The sequence below is a fragment of the Colobus angolensis genome, unplaced genomic scaffold (genome assembly GCF_000951035.1).
Source record: "Colobus angolensis palliatus isolate OR3802 unplaced genomic scaffold, Cang.pa_1.0 Scaffold25, whole genome shotgun sequence".
Lineage (NCBI taxonomy): Eukaryota > Metazoa > Chordata > Mammalia > Primates > Cercopithecidae > Colobus > Colobus angolensis.
In genome coordinates, this window is record NW_012115710.1 from 3,081,338 (window position 1) to 3,107,723 (window position 26,386).

Below are 26,386 nucleotides of genomic sequence, written 5' to 3' on the forward strand. Positions count from 1 at the left end.
AGGAGAATGGCGTGAACCCGGGAGACGGAGCTTGCAGTGAGCTGAGATCCGGCCACTGCACTCCAGTCCGGGCGACAGAGCAAGACTCCGCCTCAAAAAAAAAAAAAATTTAAAAATTAGCCAGGCATGGTGGCACACACCTGTAGTCCCAACTACTCGGGAGGCTGATACCAGAGGGTCACTTAAGCCCAGGAGTTTGAGGTAGCAGTGAGCTGTGATTGCACCATGACACTCCAGCCTGGGCAACACAGCAAGACCCCAACTCTAAAAAATAAAAACTAAAAGAAGCTGACAGGATCACGGGGAGAGGGGAGCAGAAACACAGACATGGGGAAAGTGAGCAGCAGTCATGGCAGGGAGAAGAGACACATCTCCCCAGCTCTCTCTTCCCTCAGACCCCCCAGCCCCTCCTCCTTCAGACCCAGGAGTCCAGGACCCCAGCCCCTCCTCCCTCAGACCAGGAATCCCAGCTCCCAGACACTCCTCTCTCAGACCCAGGAGTTCAGGCACCAGCCTCTCCTCCCTCAGACCCAGGAGTCTGGGCCCCCAGCCCCCTCCTCCCTCAGACTCCCCAGCCCCTCCTCCTTTAGACCCAGATCCAGGAGCAAATCTCCTATGAACAAACGCAGAAGGGAAGCTTCCAGAAAGGGAGGAGGACGGAGCTGGAAAGTGGGCTGGGGGCTCAGGACTCTGGAGAAGAGGTCTGTGGGTGGGGGTGGAACACACAGAGGAAGAAGCAGGCAGGGCAGGCCTTTCTCTCCCAGCCCCAGAGTGCGGGACCCAGGAGTCCGGGCCCCAGCCACACCTCCCTAAGATCCCCCAGTCCCTCCTCCCACAGACCCAGGAGTCCAGGCCCCCAGCCCCTCCTCCCTCAGACCCAGAAGCAAACCTCCTATGAACAAATGCACAGTTGGTGCCACCTATTGGTATGACAAAAGAAGAGAAGATGCAGGTTTTTCTGCCTCCTCCCCTCCAGCATCTCTCAGCACAGCCCAGGAAACAAAGTCTCAGAGAAGAACTCTGCGTGTGGCATTCTCTTTGCTTGAGGTCACACTCTCATACCAGCTTCTCACACAACCATTTCCTCTCCCTGGACCTCAGCTCCCCCATCTGTAAAACAGGGGTCTTGATAAAGGGGTCACAGGGATTCAGAAAAAGATACCACATCTGGCAGATCAAAACAGTGGCTTCTGGCCAGGCGCGGTGACTCACACCTGTAATCCTAACACTTTGGGAGGCCAAGGCGGATCACTTGAGGTCAGGAGTTCAAGACCAGCCTGGTCAACACCGTGAAACCCCATCTCTACTAAAATTACAAAAATTAGCTGGGTGTGGTGGTGGGTGCCTATAATCCCAGCACTCAGGAGGCTGAGGCAGGAGAATCACTTGAACCCGGGAGGTGGAGGTTGCAGTGAGCCGAGATTGCGCCACTGCACTCCAGCCTGGGCAAAAAGAGGGAGACCCTGTCTAAAAATTAAAAAATCAAAAATAAAACCACAGTGGTTTCTTTCAGTCCTGAATCTGCTGCTGCCCAACTGTGTCATCTGAGAAACACCCACATAACCACTCCTCCCCAGCGTTCAGTTCCCAAGGGCCATAGAACAGACTGATAATGGCCCAGCACTCACTCAGTGCCAGGCACAGATTTCAAGCATGAATACCACAAAACGCTCCTACAGAAGAAGGAGGAGCAATTATTACCCCCACTTTATAGTGAGGCAGCTGAGGCACAGAGAGACTAAGTGACTTGCCTGAGGGTGCACAGTATTATGGGACAGAGGCAGAACTCAAACCCGGGCCACCTGGCCCCAGCGGCCACATCCGAATCACGTGCCATGTTAACCGGTCTTGCAAGCGTCAGCCTGATTTTATGATTCGCACACCTGTTCCATGGATATGACCTCATCCAACCCCTGTGAGGTCCCTCCCATTTCCACCCCAACCCAACCGAAGACTTCACAGATGAGCACCTGACACCCATAGAGCTGACGCTTCCCACAAGGGGCACCAGGACCCCGAGAGCCATTCTCTTGATTCCACTTCTGCAGCCTGGGTGACCTTCACCAATGGCCCCCGCACTCCCATCTGTTCATGTGTAGAATACATGAATCGTCGTAATTTACTATATGCTCTGAGCTCCTAACACAAACTAAGTCGTTACTCCTCGAAAAACTCTACGAGAGGATCCTCTGATTTTAAGGATAAGAAACTGAGACACAGAGAAGAAAAGACACTTACCAGGGTCTCCCAAAATAGTAAGTAGTAGAACAGAGATCTGCGCCCATGCTGTCTGGATCCAGACCCAGCGCCCTGAAACAGCAGCTTGTCCGTGAGACTAAGTTAGAGGAGGGCTAGCACCTCATGGGGAGCCCCTTCAGGCACCACGAGTCCAGTCCCGCTCCCGAGGTGGGCAGTCTGCAGTCCCCCTGAGAAGGGGGTCTGAGGGGAGGCTTGTTCCAGCGGGGGAATCTCAAAGGGCTTCAAACTGCAGGCTGAGAAGCCGGGACCTTGCACAGCGGTGACGGGGAGCTGCAAGGGAAGGCTGTGAGCAGCGGAGGGGCAGGGCGAGCTCCAAGTGCAGAGAGACCCTCTGGGGCCACGTGGTGACCGACAGGAGGCTGTCCTCCCAGACAGGAGGGGCGAGGGTCCAGAGAGAGAGGAGGACGTCTGGGCTGGAGACAGGCCAAGGGGACAGAGAGGAGGGGACGGGGCAGAGAGAGGCAGAGGCCGAAGAGACAAGGCTGGGGACTGATGGGCTGTAGGGGCTAAGGGGAGAGATGGGGCAAGGTCAGTGCCAAGGGCGTCTGGCCGAATAACTGGGTGGTCGGTGACGCTGCCGCCGAGATGGAGAACATGGAAGAACAGGGAAGGAAGGTTTGGGGAAATAGAGCAATGAGTTGGGACTCGGTGAGTGAGAGGGGCCTAGCGACATTGGTGCAGGGGGCGCACAGGAGCAGGTGGCTGCCCAAGCCGGAGTTCAGGGTCAGATGGAGGAGACCTGCGTGGTTGGTGGATGAACCACGGGAGTTGATGAAAGACTCCTAGAGAATGTTCTCAGGAGGAGGAGTAGTGGGGCAAAGGCGGGACTCAGGCCGTGGTGGGCGGGACCCAGGCCTCGGTGGAGGTGAAGGACGTCCGGGGACACGTCCAGGAAGACATCGATCGCGCGGGCCTGAGCCGGCCACCGTGGGCGGGGGCGGGGCGCTGACGTCACTGCGTGGGGGCGGGGCTGCGGGAGCCGCTGGCTGAACGCCCTCCAGGGAGCCGTGCGCAGACTGGGTGCGCGCCTGGGTTCCGCGCAGCGGGAGCGCCCTCAGTGTCCCGGTCTGTATCAGGGGTACTTCATCAGTACCTGCCTAGGCTGGTTAGGAGGAGAAGCACGTGAGCTCGTGACGGAAAGCGCTTAACACAGACCTGGCACCGAGGAAGCCCCAGGGGCTCTGCTCCTTCCCGTTGTCCCACTGCGCCCCAACAGAGGGAGGCGGCTGCAGGGGGACGGCGAACTGGCCCACCCGGCGTTCCGCAGTCGGAACACTGATTCCTCTCCCGCGTGGCCTCTCGCTTCTGCAGGAGCCTTGCTTGTGCTGCCCCCTGTCTGGGCCTCAGTTTCCTCCATATTCAGCAGGAAGCCATAAGGTTACTAATACAACCACCTCACGGGGCTGCCCGGAGCCTGAGTGAGATCCTACAAAGGGAGCACTTGGCACGGGTGAGTGGCCTGCAGCCGCTTTCCATAAACAGGGCTGCTCAGCTGAAGCAGTGGCCCAGGGTGAGGCCGCAGACTCTGAGCATGAATTTGTGAGGAGGGAGGCAAAGGGACATAGGAGTTCTAGAATAGCTTCCAACCTGGGAATCTGTTATGTCTGCCGGTCTGGGCTTGTAGAATGTCTGGAGACCCGATGTTCTAGAATGCATGAGGTTTCTGAGGACTCCAGAGCGCCCAGTGTTCTAAGGTTCAAGAGTGTTTAGAGCTCTGTGGTTTTAGGCTATTCTAAAATCTTACGTTCCAGAGTGTCCTAGACTGCCAGAATGTCTTAGGGCCTGTGATTTTAGAATCTGAAAGTCTGATATTCTAGAAATTCCAGGGGTCTATAATTCTAGAATGGCTGAATCCCATGTGATGACTCCTTCCCATAAAGATGATGGCTCCGCACATGGGGAAAGACGACACTTACAACAGGTCCCATCCTTCACTGGTGACCTGAGGTCAGTCCCTCCTGTCTCGGGACCTCCTCATTAATTAAGCCAAAATAGACTCTAGACAACTGCTTGGGGCCCTCTGGGGTTCTGATACATTGGAAGCCAGCCTCAAATACCCAAAGCCTTGGGTCATCTCAGTGACGATCTCCAGCCTCTGGAATGCGGAATCCAGAGTTCCAGCTCTAGAACCCAGAAATAAGACTACAGGACCAGAATAGAGACCCTAGTTTCCCAGACTCTAAATTCAGACTCTAGAATCAAGATTCTAACAGTCTCAGAATTGTGAAAACCAGGTCCCTGTCTCTCAATCCAGCCTTTTTAAATTTTATGTGTGTGTGTATGTATGTATGTATGTATTTTGATTTTTAGTAGAGATGAGGTCTTGCTATGTTGCTCAGGCTGGTCTCAAACCCTTCAGTTCCAGTAATCCTCCTACCTTGGCCTTTCAAAGGCATGAGTCACTGGGCAGCCACAGTCCAGCTTTTAAATGCAAAACACAGATTTGAAACTCCAGACTTTATGCTCCAAAGTCTACCCCTGAAAGCTCAGAGCCTAGATCCACCCTGTAGAATCCAGACCCCAAGGCGGGCACAGTGGCTCATGCCTGTAATCCCAGCACTTTGGGAGGCCAAGGATGGCATATCACTTGAGATGAGGAGTTCAACACCAGCCTGGCCAACATGGTGAAACGCTCTCTCTACTAAAAATACAAAAATTAGCTGGGTGTGATGGCGGGCGTCTATAATCCCGGCTACTCAGGAGGCTGAGGCAAAATAATCGATTGAACCCAGGAAACGGATGTTGCAGTGATCTGGGATCACGCTACTGCACTCCAGCCTGGGTGACAAGAGTGAAACTCCATCTCAAAAACAAACAAACCAAAAATCCAGACCCCACAATTCAAAATCCCAAATCTACCATTTGTAGTCTAGGCCCCAGGCTTCTCATAGCAGGTGCAAAGGTTTGCAGCCTCGAGTGCCATATTCCAAACACCAGATTCCAGGCTCCTACTCTGGGCTCTAGATTCGAATGCCCCAGGATCCAGAATCCAGGTTCAAGATCTGTCACTCAAAGGCCTGACTCCAGGATCCAGATTCCAGACCCCAGGCCCAAGAACTCAGACTTTGAAAGCCACATTCCAGACTGCAGGTCATTAATCTCCAACTCAAGATCCCCAAATCTGGAATCCAACACCCAGATCCAGAACCAAAGATCTGGATCCAGAACCCGGGATCCAGAACTCTGCTCCAAGCCCAAGAACAGTGACTCTAGGATCCGGTTTCCACACTCCAGACCCCAAATTCCAGACCCTGTCTTTTGATCTCCTCCTAATTTCTGTTTTTGTCCTCCTGTCCCCTCCCCCTGGAGGAACTGCCCCTGGTGGAGAATTCCTCCTTGTGGACTCAGACAACAGCTTCAACCTAATAAATGCTCATTAGGCCAAGTCTCCCACCCCACCAGCCACCAAGGCGTCTCTGCCTGTAAACCTGACTCTCAGCCACCTCCCACCCCACCCTACATCACCACACCCCCAGACCCAGCTGGGACTGGGAGCTTATAAATTCAGGCATCGTGGTCCCTGCTCCCTTTCTTCTGGCACCCAAGCTACCCTAGATGCTGCTGGAGGACCTGGAGGAGGTGAGAGCTTTAAGACAAGACTGGAGGGAGGGGCAAATGGGAGATTCACTGTGCCCTGGTCTCAAGGGGAAACGTCAGCCACCCTGGGAGAACTGAGTGTCAAGGGCATGCGTAGATCCGTGTGTCCTTTACCAACGCCCCAAATTGAACCTGAACCAAGAAAATGTCCTGGAGTGGCCAGAAGGAGCTGCAGTGGTGGGGAGGGAGGGGGATGGAGTAGATCAGGAGGACGTCCCTAAAGCGCTTGTACCAGAGCCAAGAACATGGTCAGGAGTGATCACGGGTTCAAGTCAGTTCAGCACAACCTCCCGGAGGCCTCCTGTGTACCAGGCCCCAGGCGGGGCAGTGCTGAGGACACAGAAAGAACCTGACCTGAGCCCCATCTTCAAGGCCCCCAGATGGGGAGAAGAACAGGCCAGACCTCAGCAAGTATGGGGCATCTGTGCTGTAATGCAGGCAGAACGGGTGCTGTGGGATTCAGGGGAGACATCCGTTAGGTGTTGGGGCCTCCCAGAAGAGGTGGGGGCAGAGTCTCAGAGGACAAAGATGAATTTGGAAGAGATGGGGAAGAAGGACTTTAATTCACTCCCAAGCTTCCTGAGGCCTCTCGTGGGCAGGGCCCTGCAGTACTGGAGACCCAGAGTGGAGTCAGACCAGCTCCTCGGGAGCTGCCAGTCTACAGGGGGAGGCACCACTGAGGTTCAGGGGAGGTCAGAAAAGGCCTCAAGGAGGAAGCAGGGCTGGAAGGGAATGGCGTTGGATATGTGGTGGGAGGAACAGCCTGAGCATGAAATGGCAGGAGGAAAAATGGCAGCACTGGCTGCGTCTAGGACAAGGTCATGGGAGAGCTGGGCAAAGGGGCTGGAAGGGAAGAAGCCACTTATGTCCTTGAGAGTGAGGCTGGGGCCAGGCAACTCACGCCTGTAATCCCAACACTTTGGGAGGCTAAGGCAGGTGGATCACTTGAGGTCAGGAGTTCAAGACCAGCCTGGCCAACATGATGAAACTTCATCTCCACTAAAATTACAAAAAGTAGCTGAGCATGGTGGCACATGTCTATAATCCCAGCTACTTGGGAGGCTGAGGCAGGAGAACTGCTTGAACCCAGGAAACAGAGGTTGCAGTGAGCAGAGATCATGCCACTCCACTCCAACCTGGGAGACAGAGCCTGACTCCATCTCAGAAAAAAAAAAAAAAAAAAGAAGAAGAAGAAAAAGAGAGAAAAAAAAAAAAGAAATTGAGGCTGAAGGGCTGAACTTTATCCCAGTGGTGCTGAGGATCCACGGAGGGTGGTGAGCAGGGGAGGGGAGGGGCACAGTCAGCTCCAGATGTGGAATGATCCTTTGGGGTCATGGGTGGAGGGCAGGCTGGTGGAGGGGACTGGACTGGATGGGGACCCAAAAGGTCAGATAAGAGGTTGGGATAGGCCAGGCATGGTGGCTAACGCCTGTAATCCCAGCACTTTGGGAGGCCGAGGTGGATCACGAGGTCAGGAGATTGACACCATCCTGGCTAACATGGTGAAACCCCGTCTCTACTAAAAAATAAATAAATAAATAAATACAAAAAATTAGCCGGGCGTGGTGTTGGGCACCTGTAGTCCCAGCTACTCGGGAGGCCGAGGCAGGAGAATGGCATGAACCTGGGAGGCGGGACTTGCAGTGAGCCGACATCGTGCCACTGCACTCCAGCCTGGGCGACAGAATGAGACTCCGTCTCAAAAAAAAAAAAGAGGTTGGAATAGGTGTCCTTGGTGATGGAGAGAGATCCAGGGGCTGGTAGCATGGTGCTGGGGGGCTGACAGGTGGAGGAGGGGGGATGGGGTCTGTCCCAGTGCCTAGAGGAAGAGTAAACCTTCCAGAGATGGGGGACCAAGAAAGAAGTGCAGAGTGGGGTTGGCGGAGGGGTTACCGGTGGTCAGACGAAATTTATTAACAGTAGGTGGGATAAGTCTGTGTCTGGAGGGATCCTGGTAGAGGCAGAAGGGTCCTGCCTCACCTGGATTCTCTCCCTCCTTCCCCAGACTGCAGCTGAACCCTGGTCCCTCCTCCACAATGTGGCTTCTCCTCACTCTCTCCTTCCTGCTGGCATCCTCAGGTGAGGTGGCCCCAGGAGGGGGCCAGGTCTGTGGGAGCAGGTACCCCCTTCCCATGCATGTCTGGGTCCGTGATCTGCCAGCCCCTACCTCACCCAGAGACCACTAAAGATCCTTCCTTCACCCTCCACCTCCACCTGCACCAATGTCCCTAAGCCCTTACCGTCAGGCGCTGGTGCTGCTGCTCTGGAGTTGCTATGCTGCCTGGGGCCTCTCACTGCCCATGACGAGGAACACGGTCCTGGGGTTACACAAACCTGAGCTGAGTCCTGGGGCAGCGGCTTCCTTGCTGTGTGTCCTTGAGGGAACTGCTTCACCTCTCTGGGCTTTGAGTGTCTTCTCTATCAGACAGCACCGCTTGAGACAATAACGGTGAGGTCTCAATAGCATAACAGAGGTAATATACATAGTAAGCAATACACAAGCGCTGAGAGGTCAAGAGCACAGACAGACTCCAGCTTGAGTCCCACGCCTGCCACTCCCTGTCTCTTACAGGGTCTTTGAGGGCATTAAATGTGATTGTGTGTGAGAGAGGAGCCCAAGCCTGGCCCAGGTAGTGCCCCTTCAGGTGTGCAAGCCAGGCATGGTGCTTAGAGCTTCCACACAACGTCTATATGTGGTGGGCATCACCGACCTCATTTGACAAGGGAAGGGGCTCTGGCTCAGAGAGGGACGGCCACATCAAGGTCACCCTGGGTGGCAGGCAAACTCCAGACTGAACTCAGCTGCCACACACCAAGAAATTAATTGTAACCTGATGCCTCTCCTCTGGAGAAATTGAGGGGGGTAGACTTTCATTAACGTTCTGCCACAAATGACCCTCACTCCTGAGGGCCCCTCAGACCCCCACCCTCCAGCCTCCCCTCTGGCTGTCTCTGTGCACTCACCTACCTGTCTCCTGCCTGCCTGCTGCGCCCAGCTGGGGCCTCCACCTTCCTCTGGCTTGGACTGGTCAGGTGCAGCCTCGGTGCCCAGCTGTTCAGTCCATACCCTCCGCCCTTCGGAGGACGACCTCACCCTTCCTTTGTTAAGCCCCTTGTCTACCACATCCGCATTCCCCCGGTCTCACCGGGGCCTTTGGCCCAGTTCCTGACTGTGATGGGCAGAGTGTGGGCATTTGGTCTGGCTGTGCAAATCCTGCCCCTGTGTGGGTGGGGGTGTGCATGGCCTCAACCTCGAGGGGACACAACCCCATTGACCAGTGGAGAGGGTCCTGGTCCTGTGACCTTGAATGTCTCTAATTATGTCCTTAAGCATAATGCCATTCTGTGTGTGTGTGTGTGTGTGTGTACATGCATGTGCGCAGTGGGTATACAAGGCCCTGTATGTTCACATCCTCTCCACATGCATGAACCAGATCCCCATATGTGAAACCCAATCAGTGACCTTGAACGCCACAGATCTGGCTTGGGGGCTGATCCAGAGATGGATAAATATGTCCTGTCCTGGCTGCCTCTGGCTGTGGCTACATGTCTTTGACCTTGAATGCCCAGCCCCATGTCTGGGTGCTGCCCCAGACAGCAAGTCCACATCTGAGAGTTGGCCTTCTGGATTAGTGTCTGCAGCTGTAACTCTAGAAAACAGCTCGTGGGTGAATCACGGTTTTAACCTTGACTTTTTTTTTCTTTTTTTTTTTTTTGGAGACAGAGTCTCGCTCTGTCTCCCAGGCTGGAGTTCAGTGGTGCAATCTCGGCTCCCTGCAACCTCCTCCTCCCAGACTCAGGCAATTCTGTCTCCGCCTCCCGAGTAGCTGGGATTACAGGCACGCACCACCACGCCCGGCTAATTTATATATATATATATATATAAAATATATATATATATATATTTTTTTTTTAGTAGAGACAGGGTTTTCCACGATGTTGGCCGGGCTGGTCTCAAACTCCTGACCTCAGGTGATCCACCCACCTCGGCCTTGGCCTCCCAAAAAGTTGAGATTACAGGCGTGAGCCACCGCACCTGGCCAACCTTAACTATTCATTATACATAGGTCTGTGCAGATGTCTAACTTACTTTGGCCATCTTCAGGATGTACCTGAACTTTCACGTGTATGTCCCTATGACTAAATCCAGGTGTCATTTGTAAAAAACAACTAATATTTATTTATTTTTTATTTTTTTTTATTTTTCTGAGACAGAGTCTCGCTCTGTCACCCAGGCTGGAGTGCAGTGGCGCATCTCGGCTCACTGCAAGCTCCACCTCCTGGGTTCACGCCATTCTCCTGCCTCAGCCTCCCGTGTAGCTGGAACTACAGGCGTCCGCCACTGCACCTGGCTAATTTTTTGTATTTTTAGTAGAGACGAAGTTTCACTGTGTTAGCCAGGATGGTCTCGATTTCCTGACCTTGTGATCTGCCCGTCTCGGCCTCCCATAGTGCTGGGATTACAGGCGTGAGTCACCTCGCCCAGCATAAAAACAACTAATATTTATTAAGTAGCTACAATGGGCCAGGTATCACTCACCATACATTCACACAAGCACACACACACATACACATTCCTACCTCAGCCTTACAGCAATCCTCATTTTACAGATGAGGAAACAGAGGCACAGAGAGGTCAAATAACTTACTCAAAGTTTCACAGCTAGTACATTTGAACCCAGGCTTAAGGACCCCTTCTTTGTCCAGACCCTATATGCAAGTGTCTGTGACACTGGATGCCAAGTCTCACACTAGATATGTTGAATTTAGGTCTGAACCATATCCAGTTGTGTGTGTGTTTGTGCATGCGTGTGTGTGTGTATTCGTGCATGCGTGTGTGTGTGTGTATTCATGTCTTAACCATCCACATTCATATACACATATGAACATCTGTGCTGTGATTCTTTTCTTTTTTTTGAGATGAAGTTTCACTCTTGTCACACAGGCTGGAGCGCAATGGAGCAACCTCGGCTCACTGCAACCTCCGCCTCCCGGGTTCAAGCGATTTTCCTGCCTCAGCCTCCAGCGTAGCTGGGATTACAGGCACCCGCCACCATGCCAGCTAATTTTTTGTACTTTTATTAGAGACGGGGTTTCACCATATTGGCCAGGCTGGTCTCGAACTCCTGACCTCAGGCGATCCACCTGCCTCGGTCTCCCAAAGTGTTGGGATTACAGGCATGAACCACCGTGCCCAGCCTGTGCTGTGATTCTTGAAGCTGCAACCCATGTGCCTGCAAGTGAATTTCAGCTTCCAGTCCTGTCCATAGCTGTACCTAAGTTTGGAAGCTGGATGTGCATGTATGCATGTCCATGACCTTGTATGGCCACATTTGGGACTCACACTGCACACTGAACTTGGCTGACACGTCCAGACTCTGGGGCCAAGGATGTGTCACACATACTGAGTGGCCACATCCGTTTGATGTCAGTGACAATTTGGTTAACTTGAAGGATTGGTTTCAAGTGACCCACTGTCTGAACCTGTATCCAGTGCCCCTGTCTCCACCCCCAACCACAGAGGACTTCTTGCCCTCTGGTCTGTTCCCCTTCCTGTCTCTCCCCGAGTCTTATAGCAAATGGGGTGGGGCCTAGAGTTTTGGAGAAAACAGGCAGCGGTTGTAAATAACAGGGCAGGCAGGACGTGGTGGCTCACACCTGTAATCCCAGCGCTTTGGGATGCTGAGGCGGGCAGAGCATTTGAGGTCAGAAGTTTGAGACCACCCTGGCTGACATGGTGAGACCTCGTCTCTACTAAAAATACAAAAATTAGCCAGGTGTGATGGCGGGCACCTCAGCTACTCTCGGGAGGCCGAGGCGGGAGAATCACTTGAACCCAGGAGGCGGAAGTTGCAGTGAGCCGAGATCATGCCACTGCACTTCAGCCTGGGCAAAAGAGTGAGACTCCGTTAAAAACAAAACAAAACAAAAACCAGAGCAAGGTATCTTGAGAAGTTAGGGAAAAGGCATAGGCATATAGTAGTTAGGGTAGGGTGCAAGGAAGGTGTAGGAGGCAATGCAAAGGTCCCTGTCCTTAGGCATCCTCTACCCCTTCTCCCAGCAGCCCAGGATGGTGACAAGTCGCTGGAAGGTGACGAGTGTGCACCCCACTCCCAGCCATGGCAAGTGGCCCTCTATGAGCGTGGACGCTTTAACTGTGGCGCTTCCCTCATCTCCCCACACTGGGTGCTGTCTGCGGCCCACTGCCAAACCCGGTATGAAGGCAGGGCTCAGGGTCCTGAGGGAGCCTGGTGGCGGGGAAGAGCTCCTAGGTTTGGGGAAAGACGGAGGCAGACGCCAGAACTCCTAGGTTCTGAAAGACGAGGAGGCTGGATGTCAAGCCTCTGGGTGAGGGGGGAGTGTGCGTTTCAAAGCCTTAGATCTCTGAAGGAGTAAGGAGAAGACTAGTTCCAGCTTTTGAGCCTCAGTTCTAGGGATGTGAGAATCCTGGAATCAGGGAGAGACCAGCAGGGGGCTGGGAGTAGTTGGAGGGGACAGAGTTCTAGGAGTGTGCCTGACTCCAGAGCATTTTGGCTTCAGGGTCTTGGGAAAAGGTAATGCGATGTCGAGATTCCTAAAGGGTCGGGGGACCTCGGGCTGCCCACTCTTTGATCCTTCTGTCCTCTACTTGCGGGTAACCACTGGCGGGAAAACCACTCGCCCGCACAGCTTCATGAGAGTGCGCCTGGGGGAGCACAACCTGCGCAAGCGCGATGGCCCGGAGCAACTACGGACCGCGTCTCGGGTCATCCCACACCCGCGCTACGAAGCGCGCAGCCACCGCCACGACATCATGTTGCTGCGTCTAGTCCGGCCCGCACGCCTGACCCCCCAGGTGCGCCCCGTGGTGCTACCCACGCGTTGCCCCCACCCGGGGGAGGCCTGTGTGGTGTCTGGCTGGGGCCTGGTGTCCCACATCGAGCCTGGGACCACCCGGAGCCCCCAGTCACAAGGTGCGTGAAAGGATGGAGCTGGCTGCGAGGCCTCAAGGGATCCTATGCTCCAGGGCTCTTGGGCGGAGGGGACAAGGGCCAGAATTGATGGATCTGCTCCAAGTCCACTGTCCTCCCCAGTGAGTCTCCCAGATACGTTGCATTGTGCCAACATCAGCATTATCTCGGACACGTCTTGTGACAAGAGCTACCCAGGGCGCCTGACGAACACCATGGTGTGTGCAGGCGCGGATGGCAGAGGCGCAGAATCCTGTGAGGTCAGAGCCCAGAGGGGCCCTCAGGCGGAAAAAGAGGGATGGAGACAGGTGTGGGAGTCCGGATGGGGTTGTATTTTCTTTGCTTTGGGCCAGAGAAGATGCTAGGGTTAGGCTTGGAGATGGAGTAGAAAGAGAAGTTAGAACAGGGGTGAGGTTGGAGTTGGGGTTATAGGTGGGGATTGCGTTGTCTGAGGTGGATAATGTGATAGTTGGTTTGAGATGGCATGGGTTGGGGCTGAGAATGGGAATGGTTTGGTTTGATTTTGGGTGGGAAATATGTTAGGACTGAATTGGGATGAGGTAGATTTTATATGGAACGCAGAAGACACGAAGATTGAGATTGGATTTTGAGATGGGCATGGGTCTGGTTTGATTTTGAATGGTGAGGATGTGGGCCGAGTTGGATTTCACTTAGTTCAGTTGCACTGGGGTTGCATGGGGGTGAGATTGGACATAGGTTGGGTGAGTTGTATTGAGCTGTGTTGAACCGGGGTTGGGGTTGGGTTGGCTTCGTTTGGGATAAACTGGGACAATCCCAATGAGTTGGGTTGGGATTCCCTGGGATGGGGATGGATTGGGTTTGGGGTGAGATTGCAAATGGTGATTAGGATGAGAATGAATGCACTGAATCCAGGAGGTTTCACTCAACCCGAGACCCCATCTTTTCCCCACAGGGTGACTCCGGGGGACCCCTGGTCTGTGGGGGCACCCTGCAGGGCATTGTGTCCTGGGGTGACGTCCCTTGTGACAACACCACCAAGCCTGGTGTCTATACCAAAGTCTGCCACTACTTGAAGTGGATCAGGGAAACCATGAAGAGGAACTGACGATTCTGGCCTATTACCTGTGCCCCTGACTGAGCAGAGGCCTCCACAGCTGGCCAGCAGCCCCACCTGACATGGAACAGAATGGAGCCGTCCCCCAAGACCCTGTCCAAGGCCCAGATGTTAGCCAAGGATTGTCCCACCTGAGGACAGAGCTGGCGCTCAAGGTCACCTGTTTAACGCCAAGATAACAAAGCACTGATCCAAGCTTCTCTGTAGGAATTTCTGTGACTTTTTTCTGGGGTCAAAGGGAAACCCAGAGACACTGTACACTGTTCCTTTTCACGCACCACCCCGATCCCTAGGTGAGGAGAAGCGGCTTGAAGCAGGGCTCCATTCATTCAACACACATGACCACCCGTGTGATCTTGAACAAGAGGCCCAATCTCACTTGGCCTTGGTTTCCCCATCTGTAAAATGAGACCATCTCATTGCTGACTTCAAAGGGCTATTTTGAGGATTAAATGACATGGTTCCTCTGAACTGATTAAAATAGTGTCTGGCACTGAGTAAATACCCTCTATCTCTGGATCCCACTTACAGGACCTAGCAGACACTAGATTACCAACAATGGCTTTTTCTTTAAGATTTAGTTCTGGGCTGGGCACGGTGGCTCACACCTGTAATCCCAGCACTTTGGGAGGCCAAGGCGGGCCTTGAACACTTGAGGTCAGGAGTTCAAGACCGGCCTGGCCAACATGGTGAAACCCCATCTCTACTAAAAATACAAAAAAATTTAGCCGGGCATGGTGGCACACGACTGTAATCCTAGCTACTTGGGAGGGTGATGTGGGAAGATCACTTGAACTTAGGAGGCAGGAGTTTCAGTGAGCCGAGATTACACCACTGCACTCCAGCCTGGTGATAGAGCAAGACTCCATCGCAGAAAAAAAAAAAAAAAGATTTAGGTTCTGGGCTTCCTGGTAGCCATGGCAAAAAGGCAAATACTGTCCTTTTCTTAGCCAGGTCCCTGATAAACAGCAGAGGCTGAAACTCTGAGCTGCTGTGATTTTACCAAAAAGCCAAGACAACATGTTGGAAGCCTACGGGTTTACCATTGAGGCTGCAGGAATCTAGTTCCTAATTATCCTCAGAGACTACAAAATGTGATGATCAAGGTAGCTGAACGTTGAAAGTACATGAAACTGGCTCGTGAGACCTAAATATTGTACTGATAGAATGGGGGGTGGGGGGGAGGGGTCATTGGAATCTGTGGTTAGCCTGATCTTGACCTGTGAGGGAAGGTTGTCCAGATCTCTAGGACTTTGGAGGACAGGACGTTGGGCACCCATAACTGGGAGTAAGAAGTGGGAGGCTCATTGGGACCCCAACATTGTTTGGGAGGGACATTGGATTTTGTAATGCTAAAGAACTTACCCTGGGAGACCCCTGAAACTTCACATTCCTGGATCTGGAGGCACTAGGAATGTGGTGATGTGTACCCCAAAATTTTATTATAAAAGGAACAGTAGCTTTGGGGACCTAGGTCCTGGGTCTGGGAGAGCAAGAACCAGGGCATTCTGAAGGCCAAGGCTTATATTTCAGGGGGAACTGGCAGCTGAGATGCTAGTATCTTGGCTCTGAGTGGTGCAGGGAATCAGAGCCCTAACTGCTGATATTTGAGGGTACCAGGTCTTGGGGTGCAGGGCCTTAATTGGGACTTAGGTATATGGAGCTTTGTACCGGGGGTCACTGATTCCTCCGCCCTCCTGTTTCTGCTTCCCCTCAGTCCCCCCTTGCCTCACTGGCTATTCCCCAGAGCAAAGCCCCAGAGCCACAGGCCCTGCCCCATTTGGCTTCAACCCCAGGAATGCGTCCAGCGTGATCCAGGGCCTGCAGAGCAGGTGCTGGCTCTCCCTCCGCGTCCACAGCTCTGGGGATGGGTGGGGGGCGGGGGGGGCGATTGTTCAGCCCCCAGGCAACAGGGGAAGGGCCTTGGCCAACATCTGGGAGCCAGCAGGGCAGGGGTGGGGCTCTGAGGGGATAAGAGCTTTTAAAAGGCTCCCCAGGGAGGTTCCCCAGCTCCTCCACCTGCCGGCCCCTGGACACCTCTGTCACCATGTGGTTCCTGGTTCTGTGCCTCGCCCTGTCCCTGGGGGGGACTGGTGAGACAGTGGGGGGATGTGGGAGGGGGAACGGGCCCTGATTCTCTTGCTGCCCTCACCCCGCCGATAAGCCCTTCCCCCCCAACACCCCAGGCTCGTCCCTCCGGCCCACAGTCTATCCTGGTCCGGGGTGCCCCAGCTCTTATCTATCTTGCATGGCCCCACCCTAAACTTCCACCCCAGCTCCTCCATGTTGTCACAGTCCTCACTCCCACACCAGATCCCTGCTCCTCCCAGGAAGCCTCAGTACTTTCTCCTCTTCCCTAGCCAACGCCCTGTCCCACCGCTTACCAAAGGGGCAGATTCTGGGCCATCTCTGTCTCTCTCTGGAGGACCCCAACTCTCCCATGGGCTTCCCCAACCCCACAGGACCCTGAACATCCCCTCCTGCCCCCTAGGTTCCCTGCGGCCACCTATTTGGCTCCTGAGTCTACAAATCCCACCACACTCCAGTGACTTTTTCCATCCAGCTGTCCGCTCTCAACTGTGTCTTCCAGACCCTGACATCTGGTCTCCCCAGTCCTTCCAGGGTCCCCCAAATTTCACCAGACAACCCTGCTTCCCAAACTGGCATGTGGGATCCCCCATCTGGTATGGGGGGTCTGCAACTGTCCCTTCCCACCCAGCACCCCCAGCTCTCCCAGGAAAAACACCCACACCCTCCCACCACATGCTCCTTTCCTTGGGAAATTTCCATCCCGCCCCAGTCCCCAGCCCTTCTCCACCTGAATTGTTCCTGCACAGCTCTGGTTTTCTGGAACCCCACCCCGAGGATCCTGAATGCCTTCTCAGCCAGCCCTTCCGCCCTGGCCTCCCCCAAGTCCACCAGTATGTGATTCTACAACCTCACATCGAGTGGGTCCTGCATTGCATTCCCACACCTGCTTGGCGCCTGTTTTGACCACTTCTCCAATCCTCTTGCTGGGATTGAGGGCCCCACATTCCTCCAGTGCCCTCAGACCATGAACCCCATCCCCTTGAGAAACAAAGATCCATCCTTCACCCTGTCCGAGAAGGACAGCCACTCATGCCTCCCTCCTCCTGAGCCCCGTCCCCGTCCTGACCCCAACTCTGTTCTCAGGGCCCCAACCTCCCCTCAGATTGCCATTCCCAGTTCACAGGAAGGACCCCAAAACCTCTCGGAAACCCACCCCTACCCTTAACCATAGCCCTTCATTTTACCCTTTAACCAGGAAGCCCTGAAATCTAACTGTCCCAGCCAAGCTGGCCCCTTCCAACCCCAATGTAGGGACCCCAAGTCACCCCCAAACTCCTCAGTCCAGATGCTCTTCTTGACCTCTCAGACCTGGTTCACTAAAGCTGCATCCTCTCCTGAACCCCCAAAGCCCAACCCAAATCCTGTTTCCCTAGCCTGGGAGCCCCTTAGCCCTCCAGATTCTTCCTTAGTGAGCCTCTGATCCTGTCTCACCCTTGGCGCCTTGATCCCTGGTTTCCGGAATCCCTTTCCACTCTCCTAACCCACCACCTCCCATCCCCCAGCCCCAGACCCCAAATGACCTGACACCCAGATGCAGTGTCTGCTCCAGACACTGTCTCATGTCTCCTACCCTGATCCCTGGAGGCTGCTCTACTGTCAGAGCATGAAATCTCCCCACCAGGTCCAGCCAGCACTCCAAAAGCCCAGGGAACAGTCCAGAGTCCCAGCCCTTCCCAACACCCCTTGCCCATGTCCCCAGACCTCCAGCCTTGGTCCTCTACCCGCAATGTCCCTTCAGACCCACAGCCCAGCTCCCTCTGCTAGCCTTGTCCCTGGCCTCTCCTGCCAGCCCTGCCCTCCCTGACCCCGCACCGCCTCTGCAGGTGCTGCGCCCCCAATTCAGTCCCGGATTGTGGGAGGCTGGGAGTGTTCCCAGCCCTGGCAGGCGGCTCTGTACCATTTCAGCACTTTCCAGTGTGGGGGCATCCTGGTGAATCCCCAGTGGGTGCTCACAGCTGCCCATTGCATCAGCGAGTGAGTAGGGGCCTGGGGCGTGGGAGGAGGGCATCTCTGCTGCCACAGGATTGAGAGGCCAGTGGTGTTCCCCTTGGATAACCTCAAGCAAAACTGGGGGGCTGAGGCAGAGAGGAAGGCTCTGGCGCAGGTCGCATGGCAGGGCAGAGCTGGGCTGGACACCCCTCCCCAAGGCTCCCCGGGTCTCTTGGGACCTGGTTCTGCTTGTGCCTCTGTGTGACTGTGTTTTGGTCTCTATCTTTCTGTCTCTTCCCTGTCTCCTTGTATCTGCATCTCCCCTGTCTCTGTCTGTCTCTGGGTCTCTCTGTGGCGTCTCTGTCACCGTGTCTCACCCTCCATCTCTCTACCCATCTCTCTCTCTCTGAGTCTCTACTTCACCCTCCCCCATCCCTACTAAAAACACACCCAGGTGGGCCTAAGGGAGGCCCCAGAGTAAAGGAAGGGCTTTATCCCCAACGTGTGTGCTTGGGAGGGGGCGCCTCTCCCTCTGCCCAGCCCCCCACAGGATATCCCTCCACTCTGGAGAGACACAGAGAAGGGCTGGTTTCAGCGGGAGATGGGTGGGGCAACTGAGGGAGGAGGAAGGAGGCGGGGCGAGAAATGCGGAGGAGGGTGCTGGGGAGGGAAGGGGGCCTCGACCTTGGACTTCAGGCCAGGCCACCTGCCCCTGGGGAGCCCGCACCACAGCCCCAGCTGCAGCTGAGCCGCTCTCAGGCCTCCCCTCCTCCCTACCTGCCCCCACGCTCCCCAGAGCCTCCCTCCCTTTTCTCTCCCACACTCGGTCACTCCTTCTTCCTCTCTGCCTGTTTCTAGTTCTCGCTCTGACTTCCCGCGTCCTTTTTCGTTTATCTGCTTCTCGCTCCCTTCTGGGTTCTCTTCCCTCTTCCCCCTTCTTCCCTGGGCCTGTTTCTCGCTGTCCCTGTCTTTTCTCCTTCTCACTGGCCTCTTTTTTCCTCATCCTTTTTCTCATTGCCCTCCCTTCCGCCTTTCTCACCCCTCTGTCCTTTTGAGCTCTTTTTTGCTCTGTCTCTTCATTTACCTTTTGCATTTTCAAACTCTTTCATCTTCCCATTCGCTGTCTGTATTTCTCCATAACTATATCTCTCTTCCTCTGTCTCCACCCACCCACATTTTTCTCTTTCCCTTTCCCTCTTTTTTTTTTTTTTTTTTTTTTTTTTTTTTTTTTTTGAGACGGAGTCTCGCTCTGTCGCCCAGGCTGGAGTGCAGTGGCCCGATCTCAGCTCACTGCAAGCTCCGCCTCCCGGGTTTAGCCATTCTCCTGCCTCAGCCTCCCGAGTAGCTGGGACTACAGGCGCCTGCCACCACGCCCGGCTAATTTTTTGTATTTTTAGTAGAAACAGGGTTTCACCGTGTTAGCCAGGATGGTCTCGATCTCCTGACCTCATGATCCACCCGTCTCGGCCTCCCAAAGTGCTGGGATTACAGGCTTGAGCCACCGCGCCCGGCCCCCTTTCCCTCTTTGGGGACCCTCCCCCATGCTCCCCTGCCCCATCCTCCTTTCCCCTTCCCGTCTTCTCATCCCTCCATTCCCATCTTTCCTCAGCAATTACCAGCTCTGGCTGGGTCGCCACAACTTGTTTGACGACGAAGACACAGCCCAGTTTGTTCATGTCAGTGAGAGCTTCCCACACCCTGGCTTCAACATGAGCCTCCTGAAGAACCACACCCGCCAAGCAGAGGAGGACTACAGCCACGACCTCATGCTGCTCCGCCTCACGCAGCCTGCCCAGATCACAGACGCTGTGCAGGTCGTGGAGTTGCCCACCGAGGAACCCGAAGTGGGGAGCACCTGTTTGGCCTCCGGCTGGGGCAGCATCGAACCAGAGAATTGTACGTGGGGGCAGGCTGTGCAGCCCAAGGCGGGGATGGGGACTCCTGCGTCCGAGGGAGAAAGGGCCAGGGAAGCAGGTGAGGTCGGGCTGCAGCCCTTTTTCTCCCGGGTTCGTAGTCTCATTTCCAGATGACCTCCAGTGTGTGGACCTCGAAATCCTGCCTAATGATGAGTGCGCAAAAGCCCACACCCAGAAGGTGACAGAGTTCATGCTGTGTGCTGGACACCTGGAAGGCGGCAAAGACACTTGTGTGGTGAGGCAGCCCTGCTCCCAGGGCCTGGAAGGGCTGGGGGAGGGGACTCAGCCACTGAACTGGCTTCTGAGAGCTAACCAGGCATCTGCTTCACTGCTTCCCGGCTAGTTGTAGCCAGCCGCCCCGTCAGTGCCCCAGGTCCCCCTCCTTTCCCCGCCCATCCGGGGACAACTGCATCTCACCACACACACCAGAGTTCACCGTTACTCCCGGCAATGGCAACGGGTAGTTACTATCAGAGAAAGCTCCCTGGAGAGGTGGCCTCTGCAATGCACCCGCAGGGGCAGCATCCTGCAGATGGTCATGCACCTCCTCCCCGTGACCTGTCTGCAGGCACTGTCCTCCTGGACCCTGGTCCATATGCAGGAGCTGGACCCTCAGGTCCCTTCCCCCTTGGCCAGGACTGCAGCCCCAGTCCCCTCTGTGGGAACCCCTGCCCACCTTCCTCTGGGAGTAGGCACTGGAGGCCCTGTCTGAGAGCTGGGGCTCCCCAGGCAGAACTTGAGCCCCGTCCACCTTTCTCACTCTCCCCTCCCACCTTGTGCTCCCAGGGTGATTCAGGGGGCCCGCTGATGTGTGATGGTGTGCTCCAAGGTGTCACATCATGGGGCTACGTCCCTTGTGGCACCCCCAATAAGCCTGCTGTCGTCGTCAGAGTGCTGTCATATGTGAAGTGGATCGAGGATACCATAGCGGAGAACTCCTGAACGCCCAGCCCTGTCCCCTACCCCCAGTAAAATCGAATGTGCATCAAATGCGTGTCACCTGTCTTTCCAGGTCTGGTGCACCTGGACCCACTCGGCTGAGGCTGCGGCCACCCCGGCTGTGTTAATCTTATGCCTGGAGGTCTGAGGTCATCAGCAGGTGGGGAAAGGAAGGGGCTGTGACAGGTGCAGACAGACAGTCAGGGAAAGGCTCAGATCCCAAAGGGTAAGTCAGGGACGCCAGACCAGTTCACTCACGCTAGGATGGACACTGCCCTGGTGGGGAGGTGGGGGGCAGTGGAGGGTCCGAGGCTGAGAGGTTAGTAAGTGCTCATGTTTTATTGTGGCGGGGAAGCCAGGAAAGGTACAGAGGGATGTTATGGCAAGCCGTGCCTTCCCTCCCCCAGGGAGGGGCCCGTTCCGCAGAAGGGCGGAGTTTGCACCAAATGCTGAGCGATGCTGTGTCCCCCTGAGGACAAGGGTGGACATCGGAGCTGAGGCTGGAACTCCAGGAAAGAAGTTCCATGCAGGCCACCCTGGCTGAGGGGGTGGAGAGTGGCTTCAGGGTGTGGCCTGCGAAGGTTGGACACTAGGGGCAGGGCCACACAAACTAGCCACACTGAGAGCTTAGTGGGACGCTGGACAAATGTCTGCAGAACGGGAAGGGATGTTGGACTTCGCGGGTGGCGGTACTGTGAGGACCCAGTGGGCAGGGACAAAGCCGCAAAGGGCAGGCCCTAGAGCGAGGTTTGGAGTTTGCCACGTCCTCTCGGAGGGCGTGGCCTGATCTAAGGGGTTGGGGCCTGAGGGGAGGTCTAATATGCGGGGCGTGGCCACGCTGAAGGGGTTGGCATGGCCATTGCTACCGGTCAGTGTCCTGAAGAGCTCGGGTGCTATTCCTGGGAGGTGCTTGGGTCTCCTCCTTGAGGGCCCAGGGTGTGCTCGGAGTCTGTGTCTGAGTTCTGCTGTTTGGATGTCCGCCTTGCTGTGCCCTGCTGCAAGGCCAACCCGCGATAGCTCAGCCGCCGCGCATTCACGGGCTGCCCTCTGCTCCACATGCTCACTGGGCTTAGGTAGGACACAGCTCCTGGGAGATGGCCAGGTGGGCCGCTGGACTCCGAGTCCCACTCTAGGCCCCACCCGCTTCCCGAGGCCCCGCCCTCCTCCCGAGGCCTCGCCCTCACCGGGGCGCAGCATCAAGTCACTGGCTTCCCAGCACAGGTAGGAGGTCACCAGGTAGGACACCACCGGGCTTGGGTGCACCGCCTTGCAGTTAACTGAAAAGAGCGTCAGGCTGAAGACAAATCAGGAGCCCTGCAATGGGGTGTGACCAGAGACAGACAGAAGGCTGGACAGTGAGCCCTGTGACCCCCAGTAAGAAAAGAAGGACTGAGACATCCTCTCCCACTCTCCGTGACAAGCAGACACACACACACACACACACGCCCTCACAACAGACAGAAAGATACCTGGAGAGGGAACAAAAAAGACAGGGAAACAGTGCGGGAGAGAGAGACATCCCACAGATAGAGTAGAACTGAGTCAGAGCTCCCCAGAGACATGCTAAGACAGAGGTCCCGAGGGGGCAGTACAGAAGTCTACATACACCTCAGAAAGCCAGAGAGCAGTGCTGGGGTTAGGGAGGGCCCCCATCCCGGAGCCAACACCTACCAATGCCGATGCAGAGGAAACTGAAGACAAAGTCAGCCATGTTCAGGTGGCTGACCACAGACCGGGAGGAGAGGGCCGTGGGCGGGAGGAGGACTCAGCACAGGGCCACCGCCGATAACATGAAGCCCTCGCTCATATGGATGAGAACTGGGGAGAGGGGGACAGGGTCCCCAGAGTCATCCTCAGACACCCTTCTTGGTCACCCTCCAAAGTCATCCCTGCTGATACCCACAAGCAGCCCAACAGACACCCCCAAAGTCTGGCACATCCTCAAAATCACCCCTACTAACTTCCCCAAAGTCACCCCCTAGAAACCCCAAAGTAACTCTACTCTCACAAGGTCACCCCCAGGGACCCCTAAAGTAACCCCCTGTCACATCCTTAGAGTTGTCCCAAATCACTGCTACTTAACCTCAAACCCAATTCTCAGACACTCTCATAATCCATCCCACACACCCCCCAAGGTCGCCCCACAGATGACCCCCCCAAAGGTCACCCCACTCGCATCCTCAAGGTTGCCCCGCAGAATCATCTCAATCATTTCTTTCTTTCTTCTTCTTTTTTTTTTTTTTTGAGATGGAGTCTCGCTCTGTGGCCCAGGCTGGGGTGCAGTGGCACGATCTCGGCTCACTCTAACCTCTGCCTCTGGGCTCAAGCAATGCTCCTGTGTCAGCCTCCGGATTAGCTGATACTACAGGTACCTGCTGCCACGCCCAGCTAATTTTTGTATTTTTAGTAGAGACATGGTTTCACCGTGTTGACCAGGCTGGTCTCAAACTCCTGACCTCAGGTGACTGGCTTCCCAAAGTGCTGGGATTACAGGCGTGAGCCACTGCACCTGGCCTCAATCATTTCTAGAGTCACCCCCACAGACACCCCTGGTCACCCTACTTGAACTCCTAAAAGGTATCTCATAACAACTCATGTTAGGGCTGGGCATGGTGGCTCAGGCCTGTAATTCCAGCACTTTGGGAGGCTGAGGCGGGCAGATCAAGAGGTCAGGAGATCGAGACCATCCTGGCTAACATGGTGAAACCCCATCTCTGCTAAAAATACAAAAAGAAAAAAATTAGCCGGGCAGGGTGCCAGGCGCCTGTAGTCCCAGCTACTAGGGAGGCTGAGGCAGGAGAATGGCGTGAACCCGGGAGGCGGAGCTTGCAGTGAGCTGAGATCACACCACTGCATTCCAGTCTGGGCGACAGAGGGAGACTCCGTCTCAAAAAAAAAAAAAAAAACTCATGTTAGAATCCTTAGTATCACTCCCAGACACCCTCAACAGCACCCTCAAAGTTACCCAAGACACCTCAGTCACCCGTCATCTCCAGAGTCACCCTACTTCTGCTCTAGTCTCTGCTTGTCACCCCCCAAGGTCCCCTAGTGGCCCCATTCACATGCCGAGAACCTCCTCAGACATCCTAATGTCATCTCTTGTTGACACCTCAGAGGCCCCACAAAACACACATAGATTTGCACACAACAAAAACTTTCAAGTCAAATACTCTAAAACCAATGTGCCCAAAAGCTTAGTTCCAGTTTACAGTGGACATTAATCCAACTTAGATTTCCAGCAGAAGAGAGTTTCACCTGTTTCTGAGCTGCTACATCTCCTCCTTTTGGCCCCTTTTCTACTTTTCAACAGTGCAAAATTGTTTCAGCCAAATAGGCTAAGACCTTGTCTGATTTGTTTCTGGCAAACTGCACATCTCTGACACCCAACAAGAAAGAGTCGGGCCGCCCTTGGGGGCCTTTCACTTCACGGCCCATCTTTGGTGCTGTCTTCAGAGTTGCCGAACGCAGGTGACAAGACAATCGTTTCCATCATGTCCTTGCCCTTTTTTGTCAGCCCCAGAGACAACGTCTCCTCTCTTGTTCAAGAAGATTCTAGCGGAAACAGGCAGTATTCCTTTGCCTAAGCATGAAATGGGGTTTCCCAAACAGGCGTGTGTATTGGACGCCTCTGGCGGAGAGCAGGCTGGCGCCGAGGCCCGGCCTTGCGAGCGGAGCGCACTATAAAGCGGTACGTGCTGCAACCCGCGTCCGCCTTGTAGAGAGAAATGCTGGGGTAAGTTTCTTAATTGTGGCTTTTTCCTGGCTGTGTGGCGGGGCTTTGAGATGATGGACGCACGTGTCCTGAAGGTCTCTAGGTTGCAACGGGAGCGGCCATGTAGTCGCGTGGACAGGGTCAGGGCGTTTGCAGGGACCCAGAGAGCGCGCTCTGGGGCGAGTCTGGGAGTTTTCTGCGGGGATGGTGGTGGCTGTTTGGAGCACTTGAGAGGTGGCGACTTCTACAGCTGGCGCGAGCAGGAATGCCGGGGCGGACCCTCCTCCGTCTGCCCCGCGGCGGATCTCGCCGCTGGTGCTGTCCGCACGCCGCGGGCCTCCGCCATCTTGTCCGTTTGGTTATTGGAGAGGGGTGGGCGGGTTGGGAGGCGACATTGAGTTCTTTCCGAGGGTTTCAGATGCTTCCTTAGGATTTCGCTTTTGTTTTCACAATTCTGGACGGCTGGCGTTTTTGTGCAACCTAGAACAAAGACGGGGACGGAAGAGGAGGGGACTTTGGGGGGGGTTCCATAGGGGCAGAGACAGGGTATCGAGTTACCAAGAAGTGGGAGTGAGGTTTCTAGGTGAATTGCTGGGGTTTTTTGAGAACCATGTAGGAATGGATGTAGAAGAAAGCAAACGAGGCCTTTGCTTACCTGCAGGAGTCATTCTGACCGTGCATGCCACGTGAGAGGATTTTGTTAACGTTAGTTTTTGGCTTAGGTCCTTTAAGGTCTTGAACATCGGTTTCCTGACTTGAACGGGGCCCATGCTCCTGCCGAGGAGGCTCATCCTGGAAGCAGCTAGCCGATTTACTGTCTCCCCCACCACGACCCTGCGAGGATCTCTACCTACTTTGCTCCTTCAGGCAACCACCTAGAAAATCATTGAGTTTGTTCATGTCACAAGTGAAAGTATTTTTCTCATGCATTCATCATTGGCACGTCCTCCTTTGGCAATATTATTTTATTTTATTTTTATTTATTTATTTTTTTGAGACGGAGTCTCGCTCTGTGGCCCAGGCTGGAGTGCAGTGGCCGGATCTCAGCTCACTGCAAGCTCCGTCTCCCAGGTTTACGCCATTCTCCTGCCTCAGCCTCCCGAGTAGCTGGGACTACAGGCGCCCGCCACCTCGCCCGGCTAGTTTTTTGTATTTTTTAGTAGAGACGGGGTTTTACCGTGTTAGCCAGGATGGTCTCGGATCTCCTGACCTCGTGATCGGCCTGTCTCGGCCTCCCAAAGTGCTGGGATTACAGGCTTGAGCCACCGCACCCGGTCCCCTTTGGCAATATTAAAATCTACTAACAAATGGGAAAGTAACATTTGCACCATCTTGCCACATTCAAGAACTTTGCGCTTAGTGTTTTGAAAGTAAGTTTCATGGCCGGGCGCCGTGGCTCACGCCTGTTATCCCAGCACTTTGGGAGGTGGGTGGGTAGCTTAACCCTAGGAGTTCGAGACCCGCCTGAGCAACATGGCAAAACCCCATCTCTACAAAAAATAGAAAGTGAGTCAGGCGTGGTAGTGCGGGCTTGCAGTTCCAGCTACTTAGGGAGGAAGTGGGAGGATCGCCCAAGCCTAGGAGGCGGAGATTGTCTTTAGCCAAGATCACGCCACTGCGCTCCAGCCTGGGCAACAGAACAGACTCTTTGCCCTGAAAGAAGTAGTGTATTTGTATATATAAAGTAACATTTTTCTACTTAATATTATTAGCATTGTCACCCTTAATGACGTTAATTCATTAATACTGCAATTAACAATCTACTTTGTGCCTGATCCTCGGTCATCTTCGAAATGGGGTTTTTTGTTTTTTTTTTTTTGAGACGGAGTCTCACTCTGTCGCCCAGACTGGAGTGCAGTGGATCTCGGCTCACTGCAGGCTCCACCTCCCGGGTTCA

General features: G+C 54.7%; 2 protein-coding genes and 2 long non-coding RNA genes across 4 annotated transcripts in view; 3 read left to right on the top strand and 1 right to left on the bottom strand.

The window, feature by feature from the left end:
• Positions 1 to 8,859, bottom strand: part of LOC105514729 — an 18,195-nt gene extending 9,336 nt beyond the window's left edge. Inside the window, exons 1-2 of the long non-coding RNA XR_001002218.1 lie at positions 8,825 to 8,859; positions 8,097 to 8,290 (exon numbers count right to left, since the gene is read on the bottom strand). This is a non-coding gene — a long non-coding RNA (uncharacterized LOC105514729). The remainder of the gene's footprint in view (positions 1 to 8,096; positions 8,291 to 8,824) is intronic.
• On the top strand, positions 7,868 to 14,399 carry KLK15 (kallikrein-related peptidase 15). The gene is made up of 5 exons (XM_011946296.1): positions 7,868 to 7,935; positions 11,918 to 12,071; positions 12,526 to 12,809; positions 12,930 to 13,066; positions 13,741 to 14,399. Exons 1-5 carry the CDS (start codon positions 7,893 to 7,895, stop codon positions 13,891 to 13,893), a joined length of 771 nt encoding a protein of 256 aa, XP_011801686.1. The 5' UTR covers positions 7,868 to 7,892; the 3' UTR covers positions 13,894 to 14,399.
• A 1,517-nt stretch (positions 14,400 to 15,916) lies between these two features.
• KLK1 (kallikrein 1) lies at positions 15,917 to 20,825 on the top strand. The gene is made up of 5 exons (XM_011946295.1): positions 15,917 to 15,995; positions 17,817 to 17,967; positions 19,532 to 19,818; positions 19,937 to 20,073; positions 20,625 to 20,825. The coding sequence occupies exons 1-5, from the start codon at positions 15,950 to 15,952 to the stop codon at positions 20,778 to 20,780; spliced, it is 777 nt and encodes a 258-aa protein (XP_011801685.1). The 5' UTR covers positions 15,917 to 15,949; the 3' UTR covers positions 20,781 to 20,825.
• Positions 20,826 to 24,173: 3,348 nt separating this feature from the next.
• Positions 24,174 to 26,386, top strand: part of LOC105514725 — a 7,481-nt gene continuing 5,268 nt past the window's right edge. Inside the window, exon 1 of the long non-coding RNA XR_001002217.1 lies at positions 24,174 to 24,510. This is a non-coding gene — a long non-coding RNA (uncharacterized LOC105514725). The remainder of the gene's footprint in view (positions 24,511 to 26,386) is intronic.